This window comes from Urtica dioica, chromosome 9 (genome assembly GCF_054948205.1).
Source record: "Urtica dioica subsp. dioica isolate 48M chromosome 9, U.dioica_male_clone48M_v1_H2, whole genome shotgun sequence".
NCBI lineage: Eukaryota > Viridiplantae > Streptophyta > Magnoliopsida > Rosales > Urticaceae > Urtica > Urtica dioica.
In genome coordinates, this window is record NC_142764.1 from 11,371,326 (window position 1) to 11,394,262 (window position 22,937).

General features: G+C 37.2%; 2 protein-coding genes across 2 annotated transcripts; one reads left to right on the top strand and one right to left on the bottom strand.

The window, feature by feature from the left end:
• The first annotated feature begins 9,052 nt into the window (after positions 1 to 9,052).
• LOC149384925 (vesicle-associated membrane protein 721-like) lies at positions 9,053 to 12,712 on the top strand. Its single transcript, XM_089625231.1, has 5 exons — positions 9,053 to 9,469; positions 10,804 to 10,945; positions 11,062 to 11,182; positions 12,100 to 12,162; positions 12,273 to 12,712. Exons 1-5 carry the CDS (start codon positions 9,280 to 9,282, stop codon positions 12,420 to 12,422), a joined length of 666 nt encoding a protein of 221 aa, XP_089481357.1. The 5' UTR covers positions 9,053 to 9,279; the 3' UTR covers positions 12,423 to 12,712.
• Positions 12,713 to 12,785: 73 nt separating this feature from the next.
• LOC149384926 (transcription initiation factor TFIID subunit 8-like) lies at positions 12,786 to 14,411 on the bottom strand. The gene has a single exon (XM_089625230.1). The coding sequence runs from the start codon at positions 14,312 to 14,314 to the stop codon at positions 13,574 to 13,576; it is 741 nt and encodes a 246-aa protein (XP_089481356.1). The 5' UTR covers positions 14,315 to 14,411; the 3' UTR covers positions 12,786 to 13,573.
• Between the last annotated feature and the right edge of the window lie 8,526 nt (positions 14,412 to 22,937).

Consider the following 22,937-nt stretch of genomic DNA (forward strand, 5'->3'; position numbering starts at 1 on the left):
TTAGGTGAAGGTGCAAGGATTTGAAGGCTCGATGAGGAACACGAAGGAATTGAATATCCAAGAACAACTCGGAGATCCGAAGATTCGACGACAAACGCAAAGAACACGATGATGTGAAAACTCAGAGAGAAGATCAACAGGTTGAAGGCAAGGTCTTGGAAGAGGTTTAACGAGTTGAAGGAGGTTTTAAGGGTTGAAGGCAAGGTCTCGGAAGAGGTTTCACGGGGTAAAGGCAAGGCATTGTAGAGGTTCAAAGGGTTGACGACTTGAGGAGGCGAATGCTCAAGAACTCGATGAAGATCAAACCCGACGAACATGAAGAACAAGAAGAAGGTGAAAGATCAAAGACTCGAAGACCCAAAGAGTCTAAGATCCGAAGACCCGAAGGGTCGACGATCCGAAAACTCGAAGATAAAAAAAAAACACAAAGAAGGCAAAGACCCAAAGTTCCAAAAGCTCGAAGACCCAAAGACACAAATATTTAAGGACTCAGAGATCCAAATAACACGAAGAACACAATGAGAACGACAAGCATGATGAACGTGGGAAGCACAAAGGAGATTCATTGAACGTGGGAAGCACAAATATTTAACTACATGCAGTCATAGGGTTCGGCCCTACATCAAACCACAGACGATTCTGAATGCTAATCCAAAAATGCGATTAACAGTCACTGTCTACGTATTTAAACCCATAAATTGACTAAAATAACCCATTTTACTACCATAGACTGTTCTGAATGCTAATCCAAAAATGCGATTAATAGCCATGTCTATTTACACCCATAAATTGACTAAAATACCCAATTATATTTCCTACTCAATGTGTAAATAAAATGAGATATTTTAGTCAATTTAAGGGTGTAAATACGTGGACGTGGCTATTTACCAAATATTTACTAAAGCTTGGCTAAATAGCAATCTAAAAGTGTACATATGGCTATATATCTAACTGTCCCAAATAATAATAATAATAATACATTTATACATTTTTTAGGTTCCGAACACTTATTTGTAGACATGCACTTTTACATGAGCTCTCTGTATTATAGATGGCATGTCATGGTTGAATTGATATTCTCTATTTGGCTCGCGACACGTTTCTTCCTCAATCTATGAACGAAGTAGTTGGAGAGGCAGTTCTTGACTGAGCTTCGTCTTTTGCGTAATTAGCTTTCTGTTATACTTAAGCTATTCCCAGTTCCCAACTCGAGCTCAACAAACATGATGAGCTCGACAAGTTGGCCAAGCTCAAAAATTAAAAATGAGTTTGGTCAATGGGCCGAACATGCACATCGCAGGTGGACCGTGCCCATTTGGCCTAGCTAGATTTTGAGGGCCGAGTTTTGCATAATTAGGCCATGAATAAGAAATTGAAAGACTAAATAATATTTGAAAAAAATTCATAACTAACTTAAAACATGCGTCACTTTTCTTATTTCACTCATATTTTCAAAATATTTCACTAATAACCGTTTTTTCGGAAAAAAAAAAAAAATACCCTCATATTTCAAAAGTTTAGTAAACGATTATTGAAATCTGATCACCAATTATTGAAATCTGATCAACAACTATTGAAATCTGGTTAACTGTTATTGAAATCTGGTTAACTGTTATCGAAATCTGATTAAAAGTTATTGAAATCTGGTCAATAGTTATTGAAATATAGTCAATAACTATTGAAATCTTGTCAACAACTATTGAAATCTGGTTAACTATTATTGAAAACGGTCATTTATGAAAATTAGAAGGTTCAACGGTTACTATTAATTTTTTTTTTTTTTTTTTTACGAAAAACGGTTACTTTCGATTACTTCCACTAATTATTTTTAAGAGATAGCAATTAAGCCATGATGTTGAGATTGAAAGGCCCGATAATAATTTTTAGGAGATCCCCTAGGAAAGTCCTACTATACCGATACAATGTTGATACTATGTTTAAAATCTCATCCCTCCGATGATTTTTTTTTATCTGTATTATTATATCACTAATTACTTTGAAACACATATATTAAATATGAGTAAAAAAAGCACAGAGAAAAAGAAATAGTAATATAAAACTTAAAGAACAATATTATACTTATATAAAAAATTATATATACTTGAGAGTTAAAAAAAACCGTATATGTTTTAAAAAACATGCAAATATATATATATATATATATATATATATATATACGTAACTATACATTAATATATAGTTAATAACATATAATATCAGTTATAAATATATATATATATATATATGTATATATAACTACGTATATGTAATTTTAGTTAGTAATATATATATATATATATATATATATATATATATCAGTTATAAATACGTTGATACGTGTAAAGACAACATATTTAAGAAACAAAATATACCTATTGTTATGTCATTATTTTCACATGGTATAAATAACACCCGGATAACAAAAATTGACATATCAAGCTCATACACAAAGCAACAAGTGACAAGCGCCAAGCGCCAAGTGCCAAGCGCCAAACGATAAGCAACAAGCGCCAAACGACAAGCGCCAAGCGACAAGCGCCAAGCGACAAGCGTCTAGCGACAAGCGACAAGCGCCAAGCGCCAAACGCAAAGCAACAAGCAACAAGCGACAAGCGCCAAAATCTTATAAATACCCCATCTCTCTCTTTCTCAAGGTAAGTCATTAAAAACTCAGAGAAGTCATTCTCGACTCATAAATTCTCTCTGAACTTGAAAAGTTCTCTCTTAACTTGAAAAACTACGCCTCTCTCTCACTAAAGAAACATTTCCTCTCTCTACCATCTAGAGACGAGATGAGACCCCCCACCTCTGCTAATGTTGAGCGTTGGAGCGCGTGTCGGGGGAAAACCCTCCGCGCCCCCCTAGTTCATGATTCTTGATTCTCAGGTTGAAGAACACGAAGAACGTGAAGAACACGAAAGCCGACTATACGAAGTGACGAGGAGCCAGAAATCACTTTCCGGCGAGGCAATGACGACGAGAATAGAAGAACTTCACCACACCTAACCTACGTGCGGTCATAGGGTCCGACCCTAGATCGATCCACGGACGGTCCTGAATGCTAATCCAAAAACGCGATTAACATTTTGGCGCTAGAAGGAGGGGTTCCCGAGAACAACCACGGGCTCTCCACCAGCAGACTCTTTTTCTCCGCGGAAAACATTTCAATACGACGAAGATTGACCCCGGATAGCTAAGGTGGGATCGGCCCCGAGTGGCATAATGACTCCGACCCGATACGGCTTGGACTAGTCCTAAGAAGGGCGAAGCCCTGACCTCAAGGGGTACGAGCGAGCCTAGCCCAAAATGGCACCGACCTTGGCCGTTAGTGGTTGAGTCATCATGCTACTCGGAGTTTGTTTCACTTAAACTCCCGGCGGTTCGAAAAAGATTCGATCCTAAGAGAGACCCTAACAAAATCTACATTGAGGAGTGCAATGCCCCGTACCACTAGTGGCTCGAGTCGGTCTCGAGCAAAGCCCGCCTTACGAGGCATGGTCTCCCAAAACCATGATCTTTCAGATCGAGCACAACCACGAAAGAGACTTACTCAGCCATAAGAAGTTTGGGTTGTTGCACTACTCAACATAAGTTTTTCTTGGGTCCCTCAGCCTTACGAGGCCACGTCCCACGGGACTCAATCCTAAAGGATCAAGCCTTACGAGGCCACATCCCACGGGACGCAATCCTACGGGATCAACCCCACGGGGTTAGCCTTACGAGGCCACGTCCCACGGGACTTAATCCTACGGGATCAGCCTTACGAGGTCACGTCTTACGAGACGCAGCCCCACGGGGTCAGCCTTACGAGGCCACGTCCCACGGGACTCAATCCTACAGGATCAAGCCTTACGAGGCCACGTCCCACGGGACGCAATCCTACGGGATCAACCCCATGGGGTTAGCCTTACGAGGCCACGTCCCACGGGACTTAATCCTACGGGATCAACCCCACTGGGTTAGCCTTACGAGGCCACGTCCCACGGGACGCAATCCTACGGGATCAACCCCAGTGGGTTAGCCTTACGAGGTCACGTCCCACGAGACTTAAATTTTGCAAAATCACGCCCCACGAGGTGTACCGCTACAAGATACGTATCTAAATCACAAATGGAAAGCCAAACAGTCTAAAGACATCAACGACGAAGCTCTCGGGGAATTCAAATTAAATTTCTCGCTCGACAAGTCGCTCTAGAAACTGGGGGGTTAATGTTATATCTTTATTTTCACATGGTATAAATAACACCCGGATAGCAAAAATTGACATATCAAGCTCATACACAAAGCAACAAGCGACAAGCGCCAAGCGCCAAGCGACAAGCACCAAACGATAAGCAACAAGCGCCAAGCGCCAAGCGACAAGCGCCAAACGAAAAGCGTCAAGCGACAAGCGACAAGCGCCAAGCGACAAGCGTCAAGCGCCAAGCGCCAAGCGCCAAGCGACAAGCGCCAAGCGCCAAGCGCCAAGCAACAAGCAACAAGCGACAAGCGCCAAAATCCTATAAATACCCCATCTCTCTCTTTCTCAAGGTAAGTCATTAAAAACTCAGAGAAGTCATTCTCGAATCATAAATTCTCTCTGAACTTGAAAAGTTCTCTCTTAACTTGAAAAACTACGCCTCTCTCTCACTAAAGAAACATTTCCTCTCTCTACCCTCTAGAGACGAGATGAGACCCCCCACCTCTGCTAATGTTGAGCGTCGGAGCGCGCGTCGGGGGAAAACCCTCCGCGTCCTCCTAGTTCATGATTCTTGATTCTCAGGTTGAAGAACACGAAGAACGTGAAGAACACGAAAGCCGACTATACGAAGTGACGAGGAGCCAGAAATCACTTTCCGGCGAGGCAAGGACGACGAGAATAGAAGAATTTCACCACACCTAACCTATGTGCGGTCATAGGGTCCGACCCTAGATCGATCCACGGACGGTTCTGAATGCTAATCCAAAAACGCGATTAACACCTATATAACTTAAATATATAATAACAAATAAATAAATAAATAAGAATTCTTGAGGTGGTAATTTGAATAACACGTGTTTGATGGTATTAGAATTACTCAATTTTAAGGTAATCTCATTAACTAGTTAATCACATTCTCGAGAATATTTTTTAATATCCAATTAAATCATACCAAACAAGGTAATTTTTAAAATGTTTAAAAATATGATTAACATTATCTCTAACCAAACACACTATTCGATATGAAGAATTTTATGTTTAGTATTCTAAATTTGTTTTTTGTTTTTAAATTTTGTTTTCTGATTCCAAATTCAAATTTAAAAAACAGATTTAGAATTACGTTTCAGAATATTTTAAAATGTTGTTTGGTTATGTTTTACATTCAATTGTTTTAGAGTTTAATTTAAAATATAAGAGAGATAAAATAGAAAACATTTTTTCATTGTTTTCTGTTTTCTAAACAAATTTCAAAGAAAAAGAAACAAAATTCTAAATTTGTTTTCTAAATTAATAACAAAACATGTTTTCTAAAAGTGTTTTCTAGAATTTAGAATTAGAAAACAAAAAACAAATTTGGAAAACTAAACCAAACAGGGGCTCAGTTTTTACAAAAGATCCCAAAAGAATCAAGAACCTAACAGGGAATTTCACTTTCTCAAAATATACATGAAAGTATAGAATGCAATAGGACTGTACAAAACCGAACCGAAAATCGGATAAAACCGATATCCAAACCAAACTGAAACCGAAATCTTGAGCCATGTCAGATAACCGAAATTCGGATTCGGATAACCGATCCGGTTTCAAAAACTGGACCGGATATCGGATTTGATTTTATACAAATTTGGATATCGGTTATATAACCGAATTTTTTTTATTTAAAAAATTAAATTAAAAATAAATAAACATAGGTCTTTCTTGACCACCTAGACCATGATTTTGAAAAAAAATAAAAATTTCACAACATTTTTTACCTAACTTTTATTTTTTATTTTTTAGACTATGGATTATTATTTTAGAGCTTTATATGACTTGTTTTGTACTCGTATTTAAATCATTGTCATAATTTTAGAACTAGATATGTATGTTAAAAACTGGATAGCCGGTTTGTTTAAACCGGATATAAAACTTGATCCGAAATTTAAAGAATCGGATAACCGAATTTTGAAAAACGGATATTGGATTTAAGAAACCGGATAACCGAATATTTGGATAACCGAATTTCGGTTTTAGACTAAATTGGATCGGATATTGGACCGGATTTTTAAAAACCGAATATTCAGATTCAGAAATAAAAAATGTAAGAAACCGAACCGAATCGATCCAGTTTCAGCCCTAGAATGCAATACATATTGACATGCGAATTGTATATAGTTCCAACTTCCAACGATGAAACGAATAAATAGCATATAGAATATAATATATGCTAGTACATAAATGATTCAAAATTTGTAAAATTATGACATTAGAATGTGTAACTTTTTTTTTTTGCTCGAAAATTAGAATGTGTAACAAGAAGCTAGTCAACATCATCCAAGTTCCATTCCACCTAGTGTTGTTGTCAGTATGAAAGTTTCTCTCGGGGAGGCCGTTCAATAGAAACCTTCTCTTAAGTTCGTCTACTCTCGGGGTTGAGCTGTTTATCCAAGTGATGGCTAATCTAATCTTCGAAATGCATGGTATAAAATGCTCAAACCCGGCTTTCACTATAAGGTTTATGATATGGGTAGCGCATCTTTGGTGTAAGAGTGAGGCTTGGTTGGGTATCCTACGTTGTAAAGCTCTAACCATAGCGTTATTGTTTGTGGCGTTGTCTAGGGTGATGGATATGATTCTCTCACGTATGTGCCACTCTTCTATAACGTCTAAAAGTATGGCTAAGATGGCGTTTGTGGTATGACTATCCTCTATTCTCTTAAAGGCTATGATACGCTTGTTTAATTTCCAAGCCTCGTCTATGTTATGAGCTACCACACTCATGTAGTCCATTTTCGCAGGACCAGACCAAATATCAGATGTGAGCGCAACTTTAAACTGAGAAGCCATGAATAGGGCTCTTAGAAATTCTTTGTCTTCTTCAAAGAATTTTATAGCATCTCTACGTACAGTAGCTCTAGAAATTTGGATAATATCAGGAGCTAAATAACTTACGAACCTACCAAATCCTTTACTTTCAACATGTGAAAATGCTTGATCGGTAGAAACTATATATTTCACAAGTTCTTTTCTATATTCTTGTTGATCGTGTGTGCGTACCTGAGCCGAAGAAGAGGTGTCGATTGGGTTGCACATCCTATAGTGGTGGTGGAGTGCGGACGTCCCTTGACTCCTATTGTCGGCGTTGAGGATCTTCCCACATTTGTTGCATCGACCCTTTCTTCCTTCGTCGTCGTTGATCTCGGTGAAATATTTCCACATCTCGGAACGCGATCTCCTTCTCCTCCTTTGTCGAGAAGGCTCGGGGTTGTCTTGGGGGTTTTCTTGGGGGTTGTCGTCGGGGTTGTCTTCGGGGTTGTCGTCGAGGTTGTCTTCGGGGTTGTGTTCGGGATCGTCTTGTGGAGGTGGTGGATGTGGTGGAGGAGTTTGCTCTCGTTGAAATCTACGAATTCCTTCTTGATATGCCGTGTAAGCATCTTCGTAAACGGGAGATCGAGGTTGTTGTGACATGTGAGGATGTGGTGGTGGTGGTGGTGGTGATGGTTGTTGTGCGTAATATTGTGGTTGCGGTGGAGCAAAAGGGGACACGGAGACAAATAGGTTTAGTTGGGTCATCTCGTCTTCGGTGAAGTTGAAGTGTGGTGGTTGATATGAGTGCGTTGGAGGGGGGACGGGATGAAATTCGGTGTTTTCATAGTTTGGATATTGGGAAAGATTCAACCAATTTTGATGATGGTGAGTTGGTTGATCGACTACGTGGTGTTGAGATTCATCTTCATGGTGTGAGGGTGATGGTGTGACGGTGCGACTTTCGCTTCGACGAGAACCTCGACGAGAGCCTCGGTGAGATGACTCGGCAGACATAACTATATAATTTTTTTTTAAAATTCAAAACTATGTAATTTTTTTTTCCATATTTTTTGATGTACTATATAATTTTCTTAAATTTTTTTATGATATGTAATATATATTTTTCAAATTTTATGATATTATATAAATTTTTTAAAAATTACAGAACTAAGTACTTTTTTTTTCCTTATTATATGATACACTATAATATAAACTATAGTTACTATAATATATGTTATAACTATAGTATAATACCTAGAGTATAGTATATGTTATAAGAAAAAGCAAATATAAACTATAATATATGTTATATTATATAGTATAGTATATATACCGTGTATAACAGTTTAAAACTAATATAAATTATAAAAAAGTATATAATATATAGTGATAAATTATAATCGGCGAGAGTATACAGTATATATAATATATATTATAGAGAGAAGAGAGTATATAATATTTGAGAGAGTGTTTGAGTGAGAATCGGTGAAAATTTGAGAGCAAAATGAGAAATGTATGTATTTATAGTGAATTTTCAAAATAGGGTCAAAAATGCAAATAACGGTAATTAACGGACAAAAAAATTCGGCCTTTGATTAACCAACGTATACAAAATCAATGGCTGAAATTCATTCTTACAATTTTTTAACGTTACAAATCAATTGAATATTGCATAACGGTACAATTTGAGACCACTGGCAAATGTGAATCGATACCCTTCCGCTGACATTGGCTTAATGGTAGCCACAACCGCATTTAATGGCTTAATGGTAGCCATTAAACCGCTTACACGCGGATAGATGAACGGCTACCATTAAGCCAATACCATTTGTCCTGCACGAGTGTAACTTGTAATGTTACTGTGCTATCGAATAATATAAAATTTCATTTTTATAATGTCAAAACTCTCCTCTCTTCGTTTTTATATTTTGATCCATTTTAGTTTTAGAGGGACTCGATACCATAAGGATACTTAACAATTAAGCTAGCCGCTGTAGTCTCGTCGTCTGTTTTTAATCCTCATTAAAAACTTTTTATTTTTATTTTTAAAATGAAATAAATCCGTCACTAAAAACTTAAAAAAAAAATAATAACCCACCGTCTCATTCGTTTTACTTTTTCGATCCCTGACAAAAGCAGAGAGAGAGAGAGAGAGAGAGAGGAACGAGTCTTCAAAATTTTCCCGGCGGAAAGAGAAAGCAAAAGCAAGGCGAAAACCAATTAAAGGTGAAGAGGTTTTCAAAATCTCTCTCATTTTTCTACATCTCTCTCGGAAACCCTAGGTTCAAGAAAAACCACAGAAGTAAGAGAAAATGGGCCAGAAATCTCTGATCTACGCTTTCGTGTCTCGAGGGACTGTGATTCTCGCGGACTACACTGAGTTCACTGGAAATTTCAACTCGATAGCCTTCCAGTGCCTCCAGAAGCTTCCCTCGGCGAACAACAAGTTTACTTACAACTGCGATGGTCACACCTTCAATTACCTCGTCGACAATGGCTATAGTGCGTTTATTCTCTTTTTCTTTAGCTTGTCTTTGCTTGTTCTTGAGTAAATCTTGATTGCGATAAATCTTGAGTAATTTATGTACAATGGCTATTTTCTTTGCTGTTTTATTCGCGCTGTTGATCGGTTAAATCGTACTAATTTTCTATGTTGTTCTGGCCTGTTTTTCCCGCTCAGTTACAATCTTGGATAATGTTAATATTTACGATATGTATATCATTTGAAACACGTTTATAAGGAAAATAAATCTTAAAGATCTGAGAAATAAAATTGTTTCGTTTTTATACCTGAACTTGTACATTTCGTGTTTTTTTTAGAATCGCAATGAAGTAAATTGAATGCGGATATTTTTCAGTAGTTTCCGTAGTTTATTGTTTGTTCAGCAATGCATTTTTTTCTTCCTCGAAGCAAGGGCTTGTCATTTTCAAACAGCAATTTTAAAGACTATAAGCCTTTAGCATCCTATAAGATTAAAATGGTTCACTTTTAGTGTTTATCTTTTGTATTTTCAATTATTTGAAGCGTATTATGTGTCATTGACTATTGTCGATCAATGATTTAGGGTTTGTTAGTTTTTCAACATCAAATTAAACGAGCTTATTTGATGAAAGCTTCGCAGTTGCTTTGGCACATTTCATTCGTCCGCAATCAATCACTTTTTTTAAGCTTTGTCGGTATGCTTGGTTTTCGAAGTTTTTCAGAGGTGTTGGATTCAACTATTAAGAAGCAATTTTTGTAACTTCTCTGGCTATGTTTTCTAGAATGAAGGCCATTATAGATTTTACTTGAAGAAGATAGGTTAAGGTCTAATATATTATATGAACTATTAGAGTGTTTTTATGTCTAAACTTGTATTTCAGCGTGCCGCATTTTAAAGTATTACATTTTTCTTAGGACTATGAGGTTCTTTTTTCAGTTATCTTTTTAGTGACGCTGCTATAGTTTCTTATTGGTGGATTCGATTTGATTTTGATTTCTTACATCACACACACACATATATATATATATATATATATATATATATATATAAATGTTAATTTCATTTCATAGTTCAGGACTCTAGAGCAAGATTTATGCCGTATAATTAACTTGTGGAAATTTGGATAAGCTACATACCTTGTACTGGTTTGTGTTGATTTTTGTTGTTTCGGAGCTGGTTTTGAGTTTCCTCAGCTCTAGTTTCCTGTACTTTTTTCGGCTGAGCCGCATTTTTCAATAAAAGTCCGAGTTTCTTTTAAAAAAAAAAATTAATGGTCGAGTTAAAGTATTACTGTTGGCATTACTGCGTATACTTTTGGACCTAAATGTCTGACCTTGACTAATTATGTTGCAGCATATTGTGTGGTTGCTGACGAATCGGTTGGGAGGCAAGTGCCTCTTGCCTTCCTAGAGCGTATCAAGGATGAATTTATTGCAAAATATGGAGGTGGGAAGGCTGCCACTGCAGCAGCAAACAGCCTTAGCAAGGAGTTCGGGTAATTTCTTGTACATACATACACACTTATATACATATACATACATATGTACCATCTTTATATTGAACGTACATATTTTCTTGTTGGAGTGGATGACACAATACCAAACGTTGTAGGCCGAAATTGAAGGAACACATGCAATACTGTGTGGATCACCCTGAGGAGATTAGCAAGCTTGCAAAGGTGAAGGCTCAGGTTTCAGAAGTGAAAGGTGTTATGATGGAGAACATTGAAAAGGTAAATTGCAGTTGACGTGTGAAAAAAAATATTCAAATAATTCCAATTGGTATTATTTTATAAAGGACGTTTAAGAATATGCATTTAGAGTACCTGTATCCCTGAAATAGCATTGGGTTTAACATAATGCAGGACATTTCTTGCCCTTGTATTACTGAATAAGTAATATCGCATAATAGATTTTACAACTCAATATATTACTGAATAAGTTTTATAGGTGTTGAATGCAAATTTTTTTTTTTTTTTTTTTTTCTTTTCATTTTCTGATGCATCAGATTCCATATGGTTGAATAACTAACATGCCACGGTATCCTATTAAATGGTTACAATCAGAAAATTAAGCCATGGTGTCTTGGTAAATGCTGTTGAATAAGGTTAATCATTGTTAGCATGGTGTCCTTGTTGATAATTTTCACTAAGGTCAAGTATCATAGAACCGAGAGTTGAGGCCTATGTACTATTGAACAAGTCTAATAATCGTAGGCATTGTGTCTTAGTTATTGACATTCAACAAGGTTAATCATTAAAAGACAAACAGTCAAGGTCTATGTACCTTGATAACATAATACCCTGAGAAATATTTTCTGCTTTTTATTTTTTGTTTGGTATCATGTTTTACTTTTGATGTTGATAATGCACTCTGCTCAAGCACACATTAAAGTCTCATTGTAAAACTACAGTTCTTACTGACAGTTTCTAACCTGAAATATTTGGACTTGATATCTGCTCTTCTATATCAATAGAACCTTTTATTTGAGTTGAAACGAAAGTGAACAGCAATATGGCCTGCGTCTCAATTCACCCTTCTTATACATGTTAAAGTTTATGTTTCTTTCTTAGCATAGTACAAATGTTGTTGGTCTTCCAACGGATGTGTTTAAGATAATCCAAGAATATACAATTTGAATTTGACGCAGGTCCTAGACAGAGGGGAGAAGATTGAACTTTTGGTTGACAAAAGTGAGAATCTTCATCAACAGGTTAGTCGTTCAAATACAGTAATAATTTTCCACCTGAAAACGAAACGATTCTTCTCTGTAACTATCATGTGATGGATATGAAATGTATGTAAATATGAATTTGGTTACAGGCACAAGACTTTAAGAGTTCAGGAACACAAATTCGGAGGAGAATGTGGTTGCAGAACATGAAGGTCAAACTGATTGTTTTGGGGATTCTCATCGCTTTGATCCTCATCATAGTCCTTTCGGTGTGCCATGGTTTCAACTGTGGAAAGTGAGCTATGCTTTTACATCCGATAGAGGCATGTGAGATCTTTGTTGATCTATACTTTTGAGATTGTTGTATAAGAGATGAGATGATATATAGCAAGGAATATGGGCTATCATATACAGGTATTTGGCACAAAGAAACCTGTGAATCTTGTGTGAGCGGTCTTATATTGGCATGTTTTCCTAATATGCTAGTCAGTACAAAGTATTAGAGAGAAATGAAAAGCTCGAGACAATGTTTTTGCCGATTTATTTTGTTTGAAAAAGTTTATAAAATTTACTCCCTGCTTTGTATTAACTGTGTTTTCTGATGACGGGTCTCAGTGTGCTACAGAAAGCGAGGGCATGAACATGCGTGTTATTAAGTGTTTAAATATCGAAGTTTTAAGTTAGGCAAGAATCTGAAGATTGTGCGTCAATATCATTCACTAGTTTGTGAAATAATATTTATTATTTTTTGAAGAGACGATTTTTTTACAAGGAACACAGAAACTAATTGTTGAGGCATATCTATCGTTTGGTCATGCATCAAGGATCCTGAATAATATTGTACATCCCTTTGCGTCATTGTTTCCGTGATAAGCACCCGAAACTTAGCCTAATATTTGACAAATTAGTCGGTGATCAGGTTCCTTGCCCATAGAACTATAGGTAATTAGTTACTTACATTACGTGAGATATTTTTTTCCTACAAGAAAGACAATTGTGATAGATTAATTCACACAAACAATATCACGCTCTTGATTTCAGAAACTAGAAATCTTTCGAATGTCCTTCCATTTCACACTTTGCTTTTAAGTCGATTTATCTAATCTGACAATGCCTAAGCTTACATATGTTTACAAAGTTTTTGATTTTGTAGTCCGATCTAGTCTGATTGATGTCCTTGTTTGTTCACTACTAAAAAAATGAAAGAAAAGCTAATGGAAGCGTAATATGGAGAAAGAAGCAAACAATTGTAGTAAGCATTGTTTGTACTAAGCTTCAACTCTACGCATAGACGGTCAACTTGGCACGTGAGCCGTTAATTGACTAGAGCATCGTCGGTTCAAGCCTCGCGGAGGACAAAACGAGCACTATTTTCGTACCCTATTAACTCTGTAAACAGCGGGAAAGGCCATAGCAGTTTTGTTGTGGTGACTTGTGTGTATGTAAGAAATTACTCCGCACTTTCTTTCACCATTTTTAGATTCCAACTCTTGTGTTTCCTGTAACACAGCTTAAACCTCACTCTCTCTCTTCCCTTTCCCAACCCCAATTTCTGCTCTCTACACACCACCGCAACCTCTTTCTTCTCCTCCGAATCCGCCACGTCACCAACCTCTACATTCCCCCACAGCTTCTCTCCTCCCCTGCGACTCACCGCCGTCGTTATTTCCGGAATCTCCGGCAGCCAACTTGGCACGTGCGGCGGAGGAGGAAGGGCCAGGGCGGCACGTGCGGCGGGGTCCGGATTTCGACGGTTGTTGCGCGGGACGGGCTTGGCGAACGGAGTCTCGACGACGGAGGCGGTGTAATCGGCGATCTCGTCGAGGTCCGGCGAGCTCAGAGCGCATCGGCGGTGATGAGCGGATGCGGCGGAGAGGGCGGGGCCGGCGCGGAAGGCGCGGAGAGCGGCGGCGATGTCGAAGATGTTGGAGTCCGTGCGGTTGGCGGAGGCGGCGACGGCGGAGGACGATTTCGCGAGCGATTCGATGAATTTCACGGCGACGGAGGTGAGGGTTTCGATGGCGGAGGTCTTCGCGGACTTGTAGCCCACCGACTGACAGATCTGCGACACTGCGATTCTCGCCACCGCGAATGAGAAATCTACATCTTCTTCTGGCGATGATTCTCTTGTTGGCGGAGATTTCTTTTTCGATTTAGGTCGTCTTGCTTTTGAATTTGATTTTCCTTTCATTTTGATTACATTTTTTTTACAAGTTTTTTTTTTGGGGTTTTGTATGTGGCCTCTCTAAACCCTAGTGCCGAAATTGTAATCCCTCTCTCTCTCTCTCTCTCTCTCTCTCTCTCTATGTTACACGGGGTTTCTTACTATCGTTTGTTCATTTAAAATTACCGTCGGGTTCAAGTATTTTGGGTTGGAATTTTTTTTTTTTTTTTTAGAGGTGATATTATTACAGATATATTACAATATTAGTCAATATTACATAATTTAAAATAAATCTTAAGGGACATACATTTTTTAATACCATAGTGCTTGATCTCATGACCTCTCTGTCGAGATATGTGTGAGATTATCACTAGATCAAATTATCTACCCTTTTTGAGTTGGAAATTGCATGTCCTAAACCATCACTTTGGGTTCAATGATTTAACTAAATAGTCGATTTAGTTAAAAAAGTGTAAAATAGTCAAAATTTACCTAAAATTAGAATAATAGTCAAAATGTCTAATAATCAAATTTCAAAAACAAAATTAATCTTAGGATTTATATTTTTGAAAGTGATAAATTACTTATAATAATTGTAAAAAAAAATAATTTTGGTGAAAAAAAATATTGGAAAAATATCATATCAATCTCATGTGTTTAATCGAAATACTGCGATTATTCTTACAGTTTTTAAAAATATCACATCTATCCCTTCAGATTACTATTTATAGCATGTTTATACCCTATAAAAATGTATTGAAACAAATATAACCATTTTCATAATTTTTAATTGACTTTAGAATTAATGTAATATATATTAAATGCACATAAAATATTTAATGGGATCTTCTATTTATTTTCATTTTTTTTTAATTCTATTTACCTTTTATTTTATTTTTTTAAAAAAATCTCATTCATCCTACTATAAGTTTGGAGATTGGCTCAGGCGGCCCAAGAAAGTGATGACAATGACTTTGGATTTTGTGGGTTTGTCGAAGAAAAAAGAAATAAATGTGCGAAATGTGTCCGATACGATTTTTTTTCCGTCTCCACACTATTTTTTTTTTTTTTTTTTGTCTAATATCTGAGAATCACTAAATGGTAAGTATTCATTAATATATGTTAATTTTTTCATAAAATAAAAAATAAATATTTGATATCATTTAGGGTAAAAAAGTCAAAAGTAAATGAAATTTTAGTTTCATGGATACATTTGTTATATAAATGAGTTTCATGGTATAACTATTATATATTTAGTAATTTGAAGGGATAGATGTGATATTTCTAAAAATTGGAGGAATAGTCGTAGCATTTCGATTAAAAATAAGAGATACATGATATTTTCTCAAAAATATTTGACAACATAACTTTTGTTATTTTACTGAAAATTTGAAACTTTGACTATTTTGCTGATTAATTAGTTTCAAATGGCTATTTGAACAATTTTTTTCTTCAAAAAAATATGTTTTAAATTCTATTTAACTTTATTTATTATTTATAGTTTTATTGATAATATCAAATAACGTTTGAAAAATACTATTTTTAGAATGATTTAATATATCCACTATTTTGAAGAAAATGTTGCAAATTTTCCCATCTTTATTTTGTCTAAATAAATAAATAAATAAAATAGCTTGGCATACCAAATTTTCAAACTTAATTTTCCAAATAACGATAAAATTTTCTTAACCTTACGTCAATTGTCTACAACCCTATACAGTTTTATTTAGCTTATACAAGTTTTATTTAGTTTAATTTTCTTAATCTTACCGTAAATAGTTTTATTTAGCTTTTTTTTATTACCTTGATGTATACAGATATTTACGAAAAGTATTCTATTGCATTTTTTGTATAAAGTTTTTCTTTTATTTTATTGTTTATAATTTTATTTAGATCAAGAGTTGTTTATAATTTAATTAAAAATACATGTATTTGTTGGTATATCATGTGTTCAATAAGTATTGTATTACACTATTAGTAACTTGCAGTGTTGGATCGGATAAAATTTGTTTGTTTGTTTTTTTTTTTTTAAATTTTATAACAGTAGCTCGAGGCTTTCTAATAGAATAAGGGTATAGCACCCAAAAGTACAAATATCGTACATCTTTTGACAACAAAGGACGATACATCAAGATAATGATGATTCAAGACTAGAATCGTGTGAACGCACATCGTGTGTGGACTTCCGTCAAGCAAAAGATTTATCACACTGAATTTCGAACAACTTAATAGCTCTTTCAACATTCCCTCAGAGGTTATTGGATGAACCAAAACGCTCGAGGACCACCGATTGTGGACAAAGACGTTCGAAAGTCTATACCACCAAAATGCTAATAGAAAACTCGAACTCCTAACCCGCAAGGAGACTAAATCTTCTTCGGGACACGAAAACCACTCAATAATAGTGGACATAACAACAAAATCTAGATAAAACACAAGTTTAAAGTAAGCTAGAGTCTAAGCAAACCAACAACCTAAAAGAGCAAAAAAAATAAAAGACTACTTTGACTCAAACCATCACCTTCCAACCACAAACCAATCACATTTACGAAGCCTTCAATGAGTGAGAAAAGGCCCTGTGAGAAGCTCCACCACGTCCGGAGAGGGGCGTCGTCGTGGACCTCCGTATGCACTGAGCACCAAAGTTTCAACACCTTGTTGAGGAGCGACGTGAGACCGAGATCGGCGCGGCGGGCTAACACTCCGGATCTTCCTCCGGTGGGAGTGGGGCTCCCCACCGAAAACACCAGAAAGGACACAATGGCCACAAAGAGTGTTGTAGAGAACCCGCCAAGCCAATCTGAAAAGGATATCCACAACAAAGAAATGCTTTCGGGCTCATCCACGAGGAGAGGTGCAGAAAAACTCATAGATCTCAAATCTTGAGAGGGACACACCGGCGAGTCAGAGCAACACCGCGATAACATAACCGGAGATCTAGAGATATTCAGAAGCGATGCCGACAGTACAACCAAGGAGGCAACGGTGGTCATGGTCGAAGAGGTGGAGAAGGAAGCCGGAGGAAAACAAAAAAAACCCAAATTTGTTTCGCTGGAAAAAGCTCCGAGTCCGAGAAGCACCGGAGATGGATGAGGCTCCCCCCAGGTTAGAGTGGCGCTACTTATGGCGCCGACAACCCGGGGAAAATGGCGGCCGAGCTCAGATGTAAAAAGCGTTTGAAACCCTAATAAAACTCGATCTGGTTTTTTAGAGAGAGAGTTTCTCTCTCTAAGTTTTTTCCTATCTCCTATTTGGGGTTTTATCCGTTGATTGGATAAATTTGTTGGTTTGGTGTTATTTGCATGTAATTTTTAAAATTTAGGCATAGAACTTTAACCCTAATATAAAAAAAACAGTAGTAACTAGTTATTCTATGGGCTCATTTTAAGATTCTAGTCGAAGTGTCATTTTATTAAAACAAAAACCACCAGTCTGCAGTAAATTAAATTAAAGAGTTAATTTAATTTACTGCAGGCTGATAGACAATTTTTTTTTAATAAAATGAAACTTTGACTACTTTTTAAAAGGAAGATAAATCATTGAGCTACTGCTCTTAAAGAATAAGACAAAATTCTCTATATCAAAATTTCTATTAACTTATTATAATTATAAATCTTTGTTTGTGATCGTATTTTAACTATACACTAACACAACTTCATGCTTCGAGTTCATACTATTAGCTATTCAAAAGTTAAATCTAAGAATGAAAATTAAAAGTAAATTGGCATAAGCTATGTTACTATCTAGGCCTATTACTATCCATTTCAACACTTAGAATTGACTTATGACAAAGATCATATGATCGCGAATGTGTTTAATGGTGGTAGTATTTCTTAATAGTTATCATTTCTCGCTAGAAAGTGGTATTCAACTTATCTTCATTTAAGAAAAGATAGAAACGTGAACACAGATGACATATATGGATTTTTTTCCTACGCACGCTCTAACGCTAAACATCAATTCGAGGAGATAAGTGAGGTGAAGAGTGCGAGTTTTGTTTTTTAGTTAGAGAGAAGAAGTGTATTTAGTGAGACAAAGTGAGGTGAGAGAGATAGAGTTTCGCCAATTTGAGAGAAATTACTTCAAACATATGTTGAGAAGATATTATAAGTGAGCCTTGGAGATTTGACATGCTTAATGGGCCTAGTCAGCTTTGTGTTCAAGGCCAAGTTTCTTGGCCGAGGTGTCTTAGGGGTTAGTGACACTTCAATTCCTTGGCAAGGCGTGGCCGACGAGGGGTAACATGCTCCCAAGGGTTCTCCGCGAGCTCAGCGACTTGAGGGATCCTCGACGAGGAAGGCAGGTCATCGAATTCGTGGCATGAGGACCTTTAGCTATTAGGAGTATTTTTGGCCTTTGGTTTTACGGCGTCTTGAGTGCGTAGCGCGAGGGTCTTTGGTACATGTGAGGTCTCGGCACAGAGCACATGTTATAGGGTTCGCAACGTGAGAGCTTTTGTCTAGCACGAGTCATTGGCCTCTTGTCATCGGATCTACTATGTTATCCGGTGTTGAGATGTTCACGACAGCCACGTCTCCTCTTCGAACTATCTCCGTTATGAGGTAGTATTTTCTTTCTATATGCTTTCCTCTCTTATGGCTATGAGGCTTCTTTGAGTTTGCTATTGCTCCAGTGTTATCACAGTGGAGTTTCAAAGGTTCACTCATGTTAGGAACTACCTCTAGTTCGGCTAAGAAATTCTTAAGCCAAACTGCCTCTTTGGCAGCCTCGGAAGCCGCAATATACTCGGCTTCCATCGTGGAGTCTGCGATACTGGATTGCTTTATACTTCTCCAAACAATTGCTCCTCCATTGAGAGTGAACACTGACCGAGACGTAGACTTTAACATGTCACGGTCTGCTTGAAAATCAGAGTCAGTGTATCCTTACACCACCACTTTCTTACTTGTATATACCAACATCATGTCCCTAATTCTCTTAAGATATTTCAATATATGTTTAACACTTGTCCAATGATCAAGACCCGGGTTTGACTGGTATCTACTAACTATCCCAACTGCATAGCATATGTCAGGCCTTGTACACAACATGGCATATGTAAGGCTCCCAACAGCTGACGCATATGGTAATCGTCTCATATCCTCTTCTTCATCTTGCAGTGTCTTTGGATACTGCTCTTTAGAAAGGAATATCCCTGACTGCATCGGTGACAATGCGCCAAGAGCATTTTGCATCGAAAAACGAGCAAGTACCTTATCAATATAAGTACCTTGAGACAGAGCTAGTACTTTGTTCTTCCTATCATGAATGATTTGGATCTCAAGAATATTAGCTGCATTTCCCAAATCTTTCATTTGGAATTGCTTTTTCAGCCACGCTTTTATGTCGGACAACAATGGCATGTTGCTTCCTACGAGTAGGAAGTCATCGACATAAAGCACTAAGAAAACCGTAACTTTATCTTTTGAGTACTTGTATACACAAGGCTCATAAAGATTTTGTTCAAAGCCATAGGTCTTGTTAACCTCATCAAATCTTTGATTCCAGGATCGAGACGCTTGCTTGAGTCCATAAATGGATTTCAATAGTTTGAAAACCTTGTGCTCTTGACGCTTTTGTATGAATCCATTTGATTGAGTCATATAGATTTCTTCTTCCATATAGCCATTCAAGAATTTTGTGTTTATGTACATTTGCCAGACCTCATAGTCATAATGAGCAGCGATGGCGATAAGACCTCTGATGGATTTAAACATGGCTACATGAGAGAAAATTTCGTCGTAGTCAATTCCTTCTCCCTCGGTAAAACCCTTAGCCACAAGTCTTGCCTTAAAGGTTCCGACTTGTCCATCATCTCCTTTCTTTCTCTTGCAGATCCATTTGCACCCAATCGGTCTAATTTGTTCGAGTGCATCTGCTAGAGTCTAGACTGAGTTCGTGTGCATTGACTTCATCTCTTGATACATGGCGTCTAGCCATTTATCTTTTTCCGAGTCGACCATGGCAACTTTATATGACACCGGGTCATTATCGTTCACATCCAATGCAACGACGTTTGCTTCAAAGCCAAGATATCGGCCAGGCTCTCTAGAGACCCTCCCATTACAACGAGACTGTGAAACACTTGGACGAGTGTTTGTGTTTTCTTCTTTATCTCCCACTCTCTTAGCTATTGTAGGTTAAGGCGGTTTCCTTTCGATGTTTCGGGGTAGGTCTTATCATTTCCTCAAGTATAATCTTACTACGAGGTTTAAACGCTTTAACATAATCATCTTCAAGAAAAGTAGCATGAGTATAAACGAAAGTTTTCCTATTAATAGGATCATAAAATGTACCCCCTCTCGTCCCTTCTGAATATCCAACGAAGAAATATACGTTTGTTCTTGGTTCCTGTTTACTCGATTTCTTTTTAAAGACATGATCAGTATAACCCCATATTCGGAAATGTCGCAAGCTAGTATGTGCTCCGTTTCACAATTAATCATGGTTCTTACCATGTCTAATAGAGTTCTATTTCTCCTTTCAGCAACTCCATTTTGTTGTGGATTACCATGAGCCGATAGCTGCGACACAATCTCATGTTCCAGCGAATAATTGGTTAACTCAGTATCCCCGATCGGATCAAAGGACTTAATAGTCTTACCTAATTAGTTTTCAACACATGCACGATATTCCTTAAACTTATCAAAAGTTTCATATTTTCGATGCATTAGGTAAATGTAACCATATTCATAACCGCCTCTCGCAGCTTAACTCATAGGTCTGCAGATGTTAGAGTGAACTAGTTGCAATGGTTCGGTGGCTCTTGATTATTTTCCAGTAAAAGATCTCTTGGTCATTTTTCCTACAATACAGGATTCACAAACAGGTAGAGTTCCCACTTGAAGGTGTTTCAACGGTCCAAGCCTTGATAACCTCTCCAACCTCTTTATATTTATATGACTAAGTCTCACTACTACAAAACAAGGATTCTACAACGCTCAAAAACAGTTGTGTAATGATTCTACAACGCTTGTCAAGCGTTGTAGAATCTTGCGTTGTAGAAGCTTCTAGAACGCTTAAATATCCGTTGTAGAATCCAAGAGCTTTCTACAATGCTTAAACATCCGTTGTAGAATCCAAGAGCTTTCTACAACGCTTAAATATCCGTTGTAGAATCCAAGATTCTACAACGGATATTTAGGCGTTGTGGAACCTCCTACAACGGTAGACATCCATTGTGAAATTTTCAAATAATTAAAAAACACTCGCCGCGGTGACATATAAATTTCGCCGCGGCGAGATGATTCTACAACGGATATAATATCCGTTGTAAAATCATCTCGCCGCGGCGAAAATTATACGTCGCCGCGGCGTCCATCTCGCCGCGGCGATGTCATATCTTAGCCGCGGCGAGATGCTTCTACAACGGATAATCATGCGCTGTAGAAAGGGCATGAATTTTTTTAAAAAAACTCGCTGCAGCGACGAAAAAATCTCGCTGCGGCGAGAGTAAGATTTCTAATTTGCCTGCTCTCGGTATCTTTTCTCGCCGCGGCGAATAATATTTCTCGCCGCGGCTCGAATTACTTGCCGCGGCGAGAAATATAGGTCGCCGCGGCGAGAATCATTTTTTTTAATCCAAAATCTGTTTTTACACGGTACTGAAACCCGTTGTAAAAAACTGGCACCTGAAAATAACCTTCAATCCAAAAAATAATATCTTCATCTTCAAAACATTCAAAAGCAAATATTTACATCTACAACCAATCCATAATTCAATAAAAAAAACTAACTAATCATCACAGTTAATAAATGTTTGTACATAACTTACCCATTTTTCCCTAACTCTCTCTAAATCCTCTTTTGTATAGGATTTCTTATTTTCTAATTTTTCTACACCTCCTACGACTATATCACGCATATAAGAAATCACATGTGTTTCCGGTTTGTCTCGGAGCGTCCCAAGCCTTGATGTACGTTGATTGCCCGTTACTATGGGTGTTTTGATGCTCGAGCTTGAAATCCACAAGAATCCTATATAACACGGAGATTATAAGAGAAAAAACCACTAGAACGATTTATAATAAAAATTATTTAAGAATTCAAAATATTACTTTTTTATCAATCGAGTTAAATCGATTGGGATTTTATTTCTCAAAGGGTCAAAGAACATAGTGCTATCTCTCCAAAGGTCGAGGAAAACGAGCATCCAATGATTACCTTTGTTATACGGCATCAAAACTAGTTCACCAAATTTGCATTGTTGAACCACGTTTCCAACGTCCTTGACTCGTTTTGACAAATAAGCCTCCTCGTCGTCATTTTCGATGTACGGACTTAAGCTCAGATTTATAAAACAATAGTTTCGAGTCTTCTTCGCCTTTCTAACCTCGAGCGTAGATAGCTATGACAAACAAATATTTAGTTGATCAAAACACTAAATATTGAATATTGATATTAAAAAACGCATATAAAGAAAACTCTTACTCCATATAAACCGTTATGCTCCCCGCGCCAATTTCCAAGTATTGCAAAAATCGGAAACATCTTCAAATGACATCGGAATCGGGATAGCTGCGAGAATTTGACTAACATTGACCATAATCACATCCCCTTCCGGTAACATTACTTTGTTGGCATGTTGAGCGAGCAATCGATACTTGGGATTAATCACCTTGTACGAAATCTTCTTAGCATCATCGATGCT